At 38.0% G+C, this 14,796-nt stretch overlaps 1 protein-coding gene across 1 annotated transcript in view; it reads right to left on the bottom strand.

Moving 5' to 3' along the window:
* Positions 1 to 813: 813 nt before the first annotated feature.
* The window catches only part of IMPG1 (interphotoreceptor matrix proteoglycan 1), a 53,944-nt gene continuing 39,961 nt past the window's right edge, over positions 814 to 14,796 (bottom strand). The window contains exons 14-19 of the mRNA XM_040059602.1: positions 7,693 to 8,258; positions 6,697 to 6,916; positions 3,328 to 3,538; positions 1,434 to 1,610; positions 1,153 to 1,334; positions 814 to 845 (exon numbers count right to left, since the gene is read on the bottom strand). Coding sequence (XP_039915536.1) covers positions 814 to 845; positions 1,153 to 1,334; positions 1,434 to 1,610; positions 3,328 to 3,538; positions 6,697 to 6,916; positions 7,693 to 8,258 — 1,388 coding nt within the window. The remainder of the gene's footprint in view (positions 846 to 1,152; positions 1,335 to 1,433; positions 1,611 to 3,327; positions 3,539 to 6,696; positions 6,917 to 7,692; positions 8,259 to 14,796) is intronic.

Below are 14,796 nucleotides of genomic sequence, written 5' to 3'. Positions count from 1 at the left end.
AGTGACAATAAATCTTTCTGTGTGGTATCTTGGCTTGTTCCTTTATTTACATAACAATAAACATGTAAGGAGCCTGAGATTCACATAGTTGGTATCCTGTCTTCCATAATGTCTAGCTAGTGCCAAGGGCACTCTTGTACTGATATTCCCCACAATAACTATGGGTGCTGACAGCTATAGCAAAAACTTTTTGTTCCTAATTGGGCTGTAATCCAGAAAAATGAAAATGGCATAGTAAACCCCTTTTTTTGTACCTAGCAAGAGCACATACTCCAATACATAAGAATCAGTCTGCCAATTTTAGAGGAATTTTTGAGTCAGATTTTCTTCTGTCTTCCCCTCCCCCCTGCCAAAGAGATAAGGGTTTCAAGTTACAAAACTTGAAATAATACTTGAGCTATATCAGTATTCTGCTCAAATTAGAATTCCTACTTGTCAAACTCTATGTAGCTTAATCAGACTGACTGATCTGAGATTTCAAGTGATCTAGTACTGCTATTTAAACCTCCCCTTTGGATTGCAGTTTGTGTTAATTTGTCATTTCAGGTATTCACATGTTCCAGTGACTGCCACATTAGCACATGGTTATACAAGACAGAACTTTGTTACATAAAAACATTTAAGAAAAAAATGCAGTTGCCATATTAAGCATGCAAAAAATCTGAGCTTTTCTTTGTATGGAATTACTACAAAGAGGCTCCCTGGTAACATTGACAATGGGACACAACAGATTTTTAAGGTTCTTGAAAATAGTCACAAACCTTGGTTTTGTCTGGTTGATGCTCGAAACGAAGAATTCCAGAGACTAACTTGTCACTCTTGGTTTTGTAAACTCATCTGGTGACCTACAAGAATAAAAAAACCAAAACACTAATTATTTCACTAAATGACTAAAAGCGCTTAGATAGGAGAGACTGCCAGAGCCATGCAAGAGAGCTGTAAGAAAAGCAATTCTACAGTCCTGTTATGAAACCTACACTGCAGTAAATGTGGAAAGCAATGAATGCATTAGTATTTTCAGTTCTGAAAGTGCCAAGCAAGAGAGTAGCTGCAAGTTTGATTTAGTTGTGGAGTTAATACATGAAGGTGGACCTGTTATTTCAGGTGGGGCTGTTTGTTGAGGGATGAGTAAGGGATTTTCATGCAGTTTACCTCCAGGCTGAATTGTGTTTTCGAGTTCATGTAATGCTTCGTGATCAAGGATCTCTGAGGTACTGAGACAAGCACTTACACTGCAAGCCGTGTGACAAAAGCTAGATAGGGGTTCATCGTGTTCAAAAGCAGGATTAATCCTTACAGCATTTTCTGGATTGCTGCTGCTGAGAGTGGGACTTCTACAATGCAGAACATTTTTGTTTAGGTAAGATTTTAAATTGCAAAAGAAACAAAAGGAATATTTTAAAATGTGAAGGAAAAGATTGTGAGCAGCTTACTGCAAATTAGAGTTTCTTTTGCATTTTCTTCTTATCTGAATAATTAAAATGATGAAAAGAAAACCAAGGCTTCCTAAGCCAAGAATGAGAGGTTTAAAAATGAAGGGTTGTGTGGGCTCTGGACCAAACTTTGCACAGCGCTGTCCTTGGTAAAGCTGGTGTCTACGTACAGGGCATCTAAAATAAGGAAAGGAAGAGAAAAAATGTACAGAACTTCAAAGCAAAAAATACTGAGTATCTTAAACAAAAAGAAAGGAAAATCCATAATGTAATATGAACTCATTATTTTCACTACAAATAATTATTTGTCTGCATGAAAATAATGTGAATGTTGATAGGGGAAATAACATTTTTACATTTGTGAGAGTGAGTTTCAAATAAAAAGACACTGATATGTTCTTTGCCGACCTACAAATTTTAAGGAAATAATGTATTTTAAATACCTCTGACAAATTTCTCACCCCACAGGTAATATTTGTGTCTTAGATCGTTAGAAGTTTAGGTGTATTTTAAGGTAATGTCTGAACACGTCTTTGAAGCCTATATTCTGTTTACTGGTGGTTTCATTCTGGGGAGCAAGGTCTGAAATAAGAGTTCTACTACAAATAGCAGGACCCTACTCCTCTTTTAAGTCAAGGGGAAAGTGAATTTACATGGAACACAAGTGCAAACAGTAAGCTGTAATTTCCTCTCTAATGGTAAAAGTCTGCACAAGCTGTCAGTCTGACACTGGTGGGAATTTGTGGCTTGCTATAATTCACAAAAAATTTTCATTTATTATTTTTAATACTTTTATAATTCCTCATGATGGTTTGGTTATACCTGTATATCAAGTTAGAGTTTTTCTGAATGGAAAAGGGTTTTCCTAGCGCATCAGTCTTGGAGGAGTAGGTCAGACCCCTTCCTACCTCAGCAAAGTTTTGAAGAAGACCCTTCTAGCTCACAGGCTGATTTCTAGTACTAAATGCTGCAGCTGCTATACTGTGACTCTGAAAGTCAGGAATTTGGCGGTAACTGTGTGGTGAGCACAATATAATTTCTGTGATGCCCATCGAAGAAAATTAATTTTGATAGTTGGGTTGTTACAGTGAGTAATTTGAATAATTTGTCCAGTGGTCTTGTTTTTTGATGTTAATCCTAAGTAAGGTAAAAGATGTATCATTAATCTAGTCAAAGTGTTAAGAGAGAATAAACAAATACAAGAATTGTAACTTGATTCTTGCTTATGTACATGGCTGGTAAGCTACTGTGTGCCAGTCTAGTATACAGTTCCACATAATGCTCGGAACTGTCTAGTCTTAAAATGCGCAGAAACTTGATACTTTGCAAAAGAGAGTTAATATGTTCAAGTACTGTGTAGTTCTCAGTATTGACTTAAGATAATTCCATTTAAAAATCCTTTAGGAATATATTTGCAGTGAGGAAGAGCTGCTAATCTTCAAGTCTTTCCCAGAAAGCCCTGAAATCAGATTCAGCCCTCATGTGCTTTATTGGGTAGTCTGGAATCACAGTCTATATGAATAAAGATTTCCTTTTTAATACATCTTAGAAAAATGTTATTTCTTAAAATGCTACCATGTAATCAGCAGCAAAACTGTGACTGTGTTATTTCATTTTTTCAAAATGTGTTTGGAAATCTGAAAGAAATGCATGCCTTTGTGTGTGTCATCTCTGCCAGTGATGCTGAATTTCCAATAAATTTCTGAAGCGTCTTTAAAAATAACTAGATCATAATGTTCTGTGTATACTAACAGGCAGGAATGGACTTATCCATGGCGAGACTATTTATCCTTAGAAGGGTATTTGCAGCGTGACTTACAGCATCTGAATGTCGAGGTTTTGGCTTATTAGCATATCTTATGGGGCCGTTAAGAGAATGCATCAATCTATTTACCTGCAGACAGCTCCTCTTCCTGGAACCAGGTCACATTTCCCACCGTTGACACAGAGATGGGGCTCCAGCTCGCACAGGCTCCGGCAGGGCAATCCATCCTGGCTGGCATAGCCAGGCTTGCAAAGGCAGTCGGCCTCTTTTGTCCACTCGTTCATTACGCACTCGGAAAACTTGTCACATGCCATGAATTTGCAGGGGTCTGCCTGATCAGCTGTAAGGGATGGGTAAATCATTAACTGAAGCATTACCCCAAAGGGCCTGGGCAGGTCTTGTGGCAGCCAGAGCAAACAGCTCGTGTTTACTGGCCTGCCGCTTGGGCGTGCTAACAGGAGGATGTCATCCCGCATGAGAGGACACACAGCCCTCTTCCTGTACAGGACACGGCAAGCATGCAAGTTCGTGTTGACATCTGAATTGATTTACCTCATCACTGTTAAGCAGTGAGTTTATTTTCATCTCACTGACAAAGATTTTCCACATTTGGATGTTTTCACCCTGTTTTTGCTGTGAGTGCTACAATTGTATTCATGGATCCCGTGCTACAGGCCTTATGAGTGAGAAATATTTTCAGCTATAGTGGTCTTAAACACATAATTTAGGATATGATGGAGGAGTGGAATTAGATTATTGAATATTGCACAATACTGAGACTTCCAAGGTAAGAATACTGTCATATTCCAAAGAAAGTATACAGTTACAAGTTTTGTAGTGTTAGGGAGTTTTGTGTGTACGGGGTTATTTTTGTTTGTTTGTTTGGGGTTTTGTTGTTGTTGTTTTGTTTTTTGTGGGTTCATTTTTTTTGGTTTAAGTTTTTGTGATTTGTGGTATGTTAACACTGGGAAGGCTTGCTGTTTTTTTTGTTTGTTTGTTTGTTTGGTTTTTTTTTTTTTTTTGTTTTTGTTTTTTTAATATTAGTAAAGGATGCCTCTGTGAGATTAAGGGAAAAGGATCCTGCTGATGTTCATGGGAAGGGGCCCAGATCAGAGACAGCTGTTACACAAGTCTGCTTCTCCTTTCCCATTCTCTCCTTCTTACTAGAAATTAATTAAAAATAAACAAACAAAAAGGCAAAACAAAGAAACAACCCCAGAAAGGGTGATTTTATCCCAGTGCTCAACCCCTCAACCCAGCTTGTGCTGATCGGGTGATGAGGAGGGGGGCTGTATCCACCTCTTGTCTCTTGGAGTGTGTTTCCTGTGCACCATGGGGCAAAAACCTTAGAAGGCAAAAGATGAGAAGCAGACCAGATCCTGTTCTTGCCATCAAACAACTCGAGTAAGATGCATGAATCCAGAAAGGGAAAAAAAAAAAAAAAAAAAAAAAAAAAAAAAAAAAAAAAAAAAAAAAGACAGGACTAGGAAAAGAGAGTAGAGAAGGAAATGAGAGCAGATATACAGGTATGAGCTGGGCTATGTAGCCCTTTATAATTATGTAGTTTAAAAGGAAGATTTGTACTGGATGTTGCAACTTGTAAGTGGGCTCTGAGTTTTCTTCTGCATGCTCTATATACCAGATCCTCAGTAATACTAATTTAAATGAAAAATGAGGATTGCATTTGTTATAGGAGTACTGAAAATCTCACACTGGGATATGCTTCAGTGGTAGAAATTATTCCATCAGAGCTGTTCACTTATAATCCCTCAATAATTTTAGGGCTATTTCCTGTTTTGAATTTTTAAATTTGGCTGGGCTGAGTTTTTCTGATGATATGTCACCTTCGCTTACATGTAAGTGCATACTTTGTTATATTTTCTGTTTTCGTTTAATTTAGATTAATGAAATATTTTGTGAAATTATTTTTTAAAGTCCTTCTTTATGGTGTTATGACCAGTGCAGTCAGCCCTTTGCAGCTGCTGACTCTGGATTGAGATTTTGGACTGTCAGTCCCATTCACGTTTCACTTCGGTAGAACATCATTACCACTAGATGGCTCTCAGTTTCACAATAAAGAGGAATTTGCTCATATTACCTTAATTTGCTACACAGCTTTGGGTTTATTTTTTTGTTTGTTTTCTGAAATGGAAACACATCAGGCTTTGAAACACTTGTACTGGAATATACCGGCTTTGTAAACACAGCTTCTTGTATTTTGGCTCTATACTACTGTTACAAGCCTCAAAAAACCCAGCTCTCTCCACAAACTCCCTGTAATAAATTCTCTGTTTTCTTGAATTAATGTTGAAATACCACATCCGTAAAGCATACTGGATGAGGATTAAAGATTTAAATTTTTTTCTGAATTTGCATTTTAGGATCTTTCTTATTTAATGAAAAATTATCACTAAAGGAGGGAACATACGGCAGCACAAAGTTCACTGTTTATATAATGAACTAACGTAATACTTTATTCATCAAACGTTAGCTTATCATGGCAGTATTTGAAGGGTAAAATACTGTGATTTTATTAACTTTCTTTACCACAAACTACCTACGTTTTTAGTGGCCACAAAGACATATGCAAAATGAAAACTGGTTAGAAGCTGCCTGCCTGAATTGTAAATGGATTTTTGTTCCAGAATTGTCATAGATCTGTGCAAAAAAAGACAGCTTAAACAAAACTCCTAAAGGCATCTGCATACCTTAGCTATTGTTCTTCTCCAGGACACTGAAATTAAATTCAATCCTGAAATAATGACCAGAGCCTTAAAATAGATTAAATTTTATAAAACAGTGTAGTTTTTGAAAACACTAAGCTTTTGACATAAGAATGGTGTCCAGATGTGTACTTAATGGCTTTCTACTAGTCAACAAAGACTAAAAAATTACTTGAAAAATATAAATCCAAAGGGATTCTAGAATTACAAATCTATGGAGTACTACATAGCCATGCTCCAATTAGTGAGTATCTGTAGAATCCAATTATTCCTCAATGTTGTCTCTTTTTGTTTTGAATGCTGTATCCCTTTAAAAAAAGATTTAAAGATGCTCTAAACCATGGTTTGCTTACAACATTTCAATAATCATCAGAAATTATGTTTCCATACTCCAGCGCAAGACTTGCCTGTCACACCTGCAAACTGCACATGAGCATTTCTTATACCTGTCTTCACCCAGTGCTTATTCTAGAGATCACTCTGTCTCTGAAAAACAGCTGCTGAACATGCACAGCCCAACAGCTCCACCCAGGTTTCTTTACATTATGAAAATACATCTGCAGAGAATTTGCAACATCTTTTTTTCTTTACATTATGAAAATACATCTGCAGAGAATTTGCAACATTTTTTTTTGTCTTATTACCCCCTACCACTGGGAGGCTGTTGCTAAGGTAGTTATTTCCACAATAGTTGTACTTCTGAATCTGTAACAGCCTGAAAACAGATTGTCTGCTTAGTTTTGATTTTGCACATACATTAGTAATGCAATCTTACCTGGCTCAATATCCAGAGAATAGCTGTCAATCTCCAAATTGAGGTGTTGGGCTGCAGCATCACAGAAATCTTCCAGAACACAGTGTACTGCTTCTGTGATATTGTATGGCACTGTCTTGGCAAATTTCATTTTGCTGTTCACAATCACACTTCCATTCCTGAAGTTGAGAATTTCCAAATGCTTAAAACCTGTAAGGTTGGACTGAAGGTATGGAAGTAGCTGCAAAAGAGAGATTTACTTTTATTTTAACTTACTGTCAATGTCTACCTGCTATTAATTTCCCTTATAGTCAATTTTCATTATCATGTACACACATCACAGATTTATTCCCCTGAGTTTAATACAATTCTTAAGCTCCACCAACAAATTAACTTTTCTGTTTAGCAGTATTTTCTTCTGGATTTCTGCTCTTTTCTCAATAATGTATTGAGATGGATGGGCAGCAATTTGCCCTGTAATGAAATGCATAGCAGCTGGAGAGTTTATTCATCTGGAAGAGAAAAAAATTACCTCATTCAAAAGCCAACTTTAATTATTTTCAAACATTCAATCCAGGCAGGTTAGGGCATAGTGTGATAGTCGTGTTACTGAGCTGACCTGTGCCCTATTGTACCGAGAGAGAAAATCCATATCTAATCACAGTCTACGCTATGATGTATTTTTAAAAGCCTATTTTTAAATGCAGCAAGCAGACACAAGCCTCAGATATAATCAGCACTGCTATACCGTTGACATGGATCTAAGAAAAAGCCAAATAAATTACATGTTAGGCGTATATCTGGGTACTCTTGATCAAGTAAAATCTTTCACCACTGACTTCATAAACTCTGTCTTCATCCTTGAAGAACATCCCAGGCTTACGGATCCTTTAAAATACAGCTTATCAGACTGAACTGTAGTAGGGTTTAGTATTGTTAAAATACTGTGCACTTCAGTGTATTCCTTTAAACTGCACCCAACTACCACACGTGTTGTTCAAGCTGATTTTCACCCACCAATTGCATGAACTGTTGTTCCAGCGCTTTGTATTCTGTCGAACTCCTGTTGAAGAGGTCATCAGAGAAGTGCATGTTGGTTACCCGCAGGCTGAAGAAAACCACGAGCTCTTTGCCTTTGGCCGCAGTTGTCATGGAGCTGGTAGTTACATACTTCAGCACCGGCGCTGGGGTGGTTTCTGCAGGCTCAGTGGTCAGCTCTGAGATGTCACCACTGCCCTGCTCCCCCTCGTCCAGCGCTGCCGTGCTCATCGCGCCGATCTGGTCCAGCTCAGCAGCGATGTCCTGCACTCCCATCCCAGTGCCATCCTCAGGAACACCCTCAGGGGCTGGCGCTGAGGAATCTGGTAGCTCAAGGGACTGCTCGATGATCTCAGAGGGGCTGTAGGACGGGCTGGTGGCTGCAGGCAGCGGTGCTATTGATGGCAGCACATCTGTAATAACAGCTCCAGGCTGCACGGTAGAGACATCACTTGGACCAGTAAAGAAAGGCAAACTTTCGTAAGTGCTGGTTGTAACAAAAATGTCGTCACCTGATGATTCTGGTTCTTCCATGATCTTAACTGCTGCAGGAAGACAGGATAAAACCAAATTAGCTATGTTGAAAGGCAAGCATAAAAACATCAAGCATGGAAAAAACTGTGTATATGGTATTTCCACTGAAACATTTTTAACAAGTTTAACAGTATCTAAATATGAAAATTTTAACACTATGACCAAGAAGGACTACTACTCATACACATGTTTGAGTGATGGGATTTTTGTGGGTTCTATGTTTAGTAGTTAATGCTTGACAAGTATTTCCTGAGCCTCCAAAGAACATTCTTGTTCTGAAGGTACATAATCACACGATCAGTTTATATTGTCTGAAAGGGGAGATTGGAGCTTTGGGCTCTCTGCTTGAAACATGTGTATGCCAGGGTCATTCTGCTTCCCTCTGCAAAGAGTTAGAGCTGTTATTTGCCAGTAATCAAAAAATGTGATTGCAAAAACAATACATCCCCTACAGATGCAAACTGCATCAATTTGCCCAAAAGACAACAGCAGCAATGAAAAAATATTCAAGCCTTAAGAAGCCATCTACTGCACCTGAAGCAGGACATTTATGATATTCCCATTGGGGCTTGGCATGGATCTAGGCTATGTGATAACTGTAGCTGAAATCCAAACCTAAAGTATCAGGAATGTGACTCTTTGAATTCAGCTTGCAGCTACCTGGCCACAATGACTTCACAATAAATTATGACCTCCACGAACAGCCACCTGCCCAAACTGGTGACTTTGTCCTTTTCTAGTGATATACCATTCTTCACATGGAACTTTTAGCAGCCCCCTTCAAGCAAAATCACTTACCGGCAGTAAGGAAAGAGATTTTTCTCCCACTGATGAACTCTTCCTTTCCCTACATGTTAATTTCCTCCCAGTGGCCAATGAAAATATGAAAGGAGAGCAAAGTTTTGCACTGGGAGTATCCTTGACTGAATGAGGTGGCAATTGTCCTGCCATCTCATTTCATTAAAAGCTTCAGATGCTCTTCTCTTGCCATGTCCTCATGTTTCTTGTGTGATTAAGGATATGGACAGATTAGAAAAGCAAAGCCTAGTGATGTTCTCTGTTTACAAAGCTCTTGCTATTACTTGTTATGCTGATAAGGAGTGAGAGTCACTTATCAGTTAAGAGAACTCAGAACAGCTTTGCTAGTATTAGTGCTTGAGGCATTAGTGCAGGATGATCTACTGATGGGATGAGGCTGCAGCTCCATAGACATCTCTCTCAGCACGAGAGCACATACTTGAGCATATGATTGTGATGGCATCTGTTAGGCAGATTATATTTTAGAAAGACAACTACAGGAGAAAGATTTACTGAAGTGGCTTTGAAGCTGCAGCAAATTTGAAGCAGATATATAAAGCCATTTGTATATTGCATGCCAGGCATGTACCTATGTGTTTGTATGTGTATATATATATATGTATATACACACATATGTTCTATACATAGAATATAAAGGTCTTCTGGCATCCTCTTTTTACAAGCAAAGTAACTTAAAAGGCCTTGAGGGCATACCACGATGATCTCTGAGCACGTATCACCTGTTTTAATAAGCTGCCAGTTCCTAGCAATCACTGTGTCTCCAGCTGAAACAGACAGACAGCAAGTGACCCAACAGCTGGCGTTGGCTCCTGTTAGTAAAAGTAATGGGCTCACATCAAGGGCTGCTGAGCACCTGCTGTGGCGCAGCACCAGTCCCAAACCCAGGGATAGCTGACCTGTTCTTTGTCTAACAGGTGCCGTGTTACTGCTGCAAGACTTGCCTACTCAAGTGACATGTTGATATCAGCAGTACAATGATTTGCAGCTGGTTTTACCAAGATTTTCCTCTGTCTACATGAGACTGCAATAAAATTCAATCCTAAGAAGTTAGGAACTATGGATGAAACGCAGAAGACCTAGACATTTCATAGAATCCCAGAATGGTTTGGGTTGGAAAGGAGCCTGAACATTATCTAGTCCAACCTCCCGCCATGGGGAGGGACACCTTCCACTACGCCAGCTTGCTCAAGGCTCCACCCAACCTGGTCTTGAACACTTCCAGAGATGGAGCGTTCACAGCTTTCCTAGACAACCTGTTCCAATGCCTCACCACGCTCACAGTAAAGAATTTCTCCCTAATATCTAACCTAAATCTATACTCTTTCAGTTTAAAGCTGAAAGAGTATAGATTTAAAGCTTGTTGAACCTTCTCCAGGTCCAACAAGCCCAGCTCTCAGCCTGTCTCCATAGGAGGGGGGCTCCTGCCCTCTGACCATTTTTATGGCCCTCCTCTGGACTCTGTGCAGCAGATCCATGTCTATTTTGTGTTGGGGGGCCCAGAGCTGAACCGAGTACTCCAGATGGGTTGTGACAAGAGTGGAGTTTAGAAATGAATTACCTCCCTTGACCTGCTTGTCAGTCAAATGTAAAACAAAACCCCAACCCTCTGCATTTAAAATATTGAGTTCATATATAACATCAATATGTATTGATTTTCAGACTAGATGTAAAGAAGACACTTTTTTTATGATGAGATTGGTGAAACACCGGAACATGTTGCCCAGAGAGGTGACGGATGCTGCATCCCTGGAAATGCTGAAGGTCAGATTGAATGGGACTCTGAGCAACATCATCTAGTTGAAGATGTTCCTGTTTAAATCTTTCCTATTGTAAAGGGGTTTAACTATATGGACTCTAAAGGTCCCTTTCAAGCAAACTTATTCTATTAATCTGTGACCATATGCACATTAAAAATAAGTATAAAATTTTGCAACAGAATACAAAATACACTTCAATTGTTCATAATAACAGTTTACAAATAACAGGAATTATTTGTAAAACTTCACCAATTTGCTTTGTAGTTGAGATTTTCATATCGGAAGACAATTATTTTATGAAACCTCTACAAGTACAAACTCTGAAGATTTAGACACTCAATCTCAGCATATTTAATTTCAGCATAAAGTTTAGTATACAGCACTATCATTAAGGAGTAGGAAATCCACAGAAGGCACAAAATAAGTCACTGAAATCAAATATACCCCCAGAGTAACTGCATTGAAAGTTAAACAATACAATGGAATTAAAAGCTGGTGTCTGCAAAAGAACTTGCAAATTTCAGCCACCTCTTATCCTCTGACAAAGTTGTTCACCGAACTCTCCAGATTTTTTTTTTTTGTACTGCGTAGCCAAGACAGGACAGTATTGTACTGAGAGTGTTATATCAAAAATTAAGCACCCATTGGCAAAGATGTGAAAACACTAAATTAAGAGACAGTTTCCTGTGCCCATGATATATTAAATCTTTGTAAAAGGAGTTTTCTATGTAGACATTTATTCCCTGCTGAGGGAATGAAATACATAGATTTGACTTATCAGAAAAAAATCAACTGCCATTTCAACAACTTTATTTTAGATGTCTGATTCGTTGGTCCTTGTATTTTTTTAAGTGAGGAAAACCCTTGTAATTGACCATGAATAAGGGGTAATTGTCTGGGAAAGGTCAAATTGCCATGAGACATTTTCCTAGTGGATTTGCATTAATGAGCAGGCCCAGAATGTTATACATTGAGGTCCTGGCATTTCCTTTCACTCATGAGCATAATAAACACTGACATATTTTCCAAGTCCACTAGTGGGTATTCTGTACATGTTCTGTACACGAAAATTAGAGTTTTACAATGTTTATGTATATATTTGCATACTTGCTTTGCATATTGGTTGATAATACAGCATAAGAAAAACCTTGCATGCAGCTCTGTTGATACCATCACCAGATGGATACAGAAAGTACCTGCATTCAAATTTACATATTTTGTTGGTGCCTGAAATGTCACTAAATCCCCAATGCAGGACTGCTGTGTACAGACAAAGTGCTGAGTTTATGTTCAAGGCCTTTTAATTTTTAACTAGGGCACAAGTGATATGAGGATTAAGAGAATTAAGAGAAGAGGATCGTTAACCTAATGTGTCACAAGAAGTGTCTCCCGATCAGTGGTTACTGATTACATCCATCTTTCTAACTGTAAAGCCAAGCCAAAAGATCCACAATGATCTAAGGCTGTCATTCTGTCTGTCCATATGAATCCTCCAGAAGTGAGGTTCAATGTCCATTAAATCCATAGAACTCTTTCTCCACTGACTCCAGAGAATCTGAGTTCACTGGGAATGTACATCATCTCTCTATCTCCAGTCCTAAAAACTCTTTTCTCTATTAACCTTTTTCCTTAGCATTGACACTGGAGCTCTTTGAGTAGTCTAACTTTTCATAGGACAGCCTGAGAGTGCAGCTCTAACTACTCACTCCACTATTGTGGTGTTCTGTGTAACTTACAGAAGCCTTCATCTTATTTTGAAAATTTCCATACCTGGCAGTTGTGCTTCATTATCAATGTTCTCAGATGCAAATAAATGTCATTCTCACAGGATGTCACAAGAAGAATATTTTCTATCTTAATAAAATACTGCTTAGTAATGGTAATCTTCTCTCATTATTCTCAGGATTATTCACTTCTACATGACACTGAAAACTTAAACAGTAAGATAAAATTTGTGAAATCGAGACCTGAAAATCTAAACCATTACAGAATTCAGGGCATTGAGCAGCCAAAGATTACTAATCCTGTCTCTGTTCATTATGAATGAAGGATGCTTCTTTAGCTATCTCCACACAGGTATCAAGGCCAACCCTGTTTTACTGACGTTCCTGCTTAGCTTAGTAATTTATGAAGGGCAATGGACTGTGTGTTTGGTTTGGGATGTGTGCTCCCAAACTGTGTTATGATATTGCCTCATCTCATTGGGATCTTTACCATGATTTCTTTTGGGGAGGTCAGTAGTATTATTTATGTCTGCAATGACAGAAAAAATAAAAAGCAAAGAACTCTTCACTTGTTCCTCCAAGATGCATAAAGATTAAGAGCAAACCATTAAGAACAAAGCCAAGCCCTGACTACTTTTATTGCTCTGCAACTTTTCCCTCACAGTAGCCAAGTCTGCCCGAGAGCAGCAGAAAGATGCCGTTCGCTACAGTCTGACTGCCCATAAACATTTCACTGGTGCAAGTCAGCCACTTTTACTCAACTCAAACAAAGTTTTCAGTACAGATAAAAATTGTCTTAATGTAATGCCCGAGGGTCAGTATTTTAATTGATCCATCTGTTGCTGGGAAATGGAAGCTTCCCTAGACTTTATGGAAGTCAGATGGTTGTAGAAGGGAGTCACATCTGCCTTAAACAATTTCATATTTGGTCACGGTACTTGTAAGAGCTCTCTGAAATATCAGTTTCTTGTGGGATTAAAAATTCATTCTTTCTTTGATTGTCATTTTCACATGCATTGGCCACAGCATGGCTGAGAACAGCAATTCAGCTTACCATTTGCTGTTTTGTAAAGGACTTCTGTTACTTCAATTAAAAGTTTTCTAAAAATACTCTTTCTGTAAAGATTTGAAACAATTAAATCAATACATTTAATATTTTTTTTAAAAAAAGTTTACTTCAAGTTAATAATTTAAGTCCTACAGGTGGACATACAATAGAAAACTATTAACTGAGCAATCTTACTTTATAGACCTGTGCCAAATTCATATGTTGAGAAACCTGATGTTAAACCTTAATGACTGTTATTGGGATTCTCATGTTTCAGCAGTTTTAGAGGATTAAGCATTTCAGAAACACAAGCATAATTTAAACAATACAGGAATAGCTGGTGCTTAAAGCATACCCAAAATTCTGAGTAGAATATAAGAATACTATACAGAGAGGGGAGGTGTATAATCAGATACTTTGTATGCACAGTAGGTATTTCCATAACATGACAAGACACTTTCACCATTTACAGAACTTTTACCTCAACTGCTACTGAGATTGCCAGATGAAATTACACACTAGTGCTCAAGCACTTTAAAAGTCAGTTTTCTGAGTAAAGTCCTTGCTAAAAAATGATGCAACCAAGATTAAAATGTTCTTGTGAAGTAAAGGTATTTGTAAGTACATTTACTTACAAATGTTAAAAGTGCCAGGGATACCATGGCTGTTAACGTATTGTAAGATAATTTATATTGAAGTTCTGCACTATTTGCTACCACAGTAATATCATATTAAAATATATATTAAACAAGAAAGGCACCAAGCTAATCTTGGAAGCAAACCCAAGCAGCAGTGAATTTGCAAAGAGAAATGCACTTCTACAAAGGAATAGAATCAAAACCAAATAAGAAACTTCTTGCTTAAAAGAATAACTTCAGGAGGATTTGACATCTCTTATTCCCGCTGTTGAATGTTCTCAATTAAATTTGAAAAATTTCTTTCATGGATTTAAAATAATGAGATCTATGTGAAAACAGCCTGGGTCTTTACAAATACCTGGAAACATAAAGCGACATCCATCTAAATGTTGCAAACACTGCTGCATGGCACCGTAACAGTTTTAGAGCACCCCAAATGGCGAACCTGGAATACTCTTTATGATCTATTTTACTTTGGAATGTTTGGAAACAAAATCTGACAAGTTACAATGCTTATACTTCAGAACTTAAAGTACTATCTAAATTCCTTCCCATTTTCTCTA

The sequence above is a fragment of the Hirundo rustica genome, chromosome 3 (genome assembly GCF_015227805.2).
Source record: "Hirundo rustica isolate bHirRus1 chromosome 3, bHirRus1.pri.v3, whole genome shotgun sequence".
Classification (NCBI taxonomy): Eukaryota; Metazoa; Chordata; class Aves; order Passeriformes; family Hirundinidae; genus Hirundo; species Hirundo rustica.
This window is presented reverse-complemented; position numbering and strand designations above follow the sequence as displayed.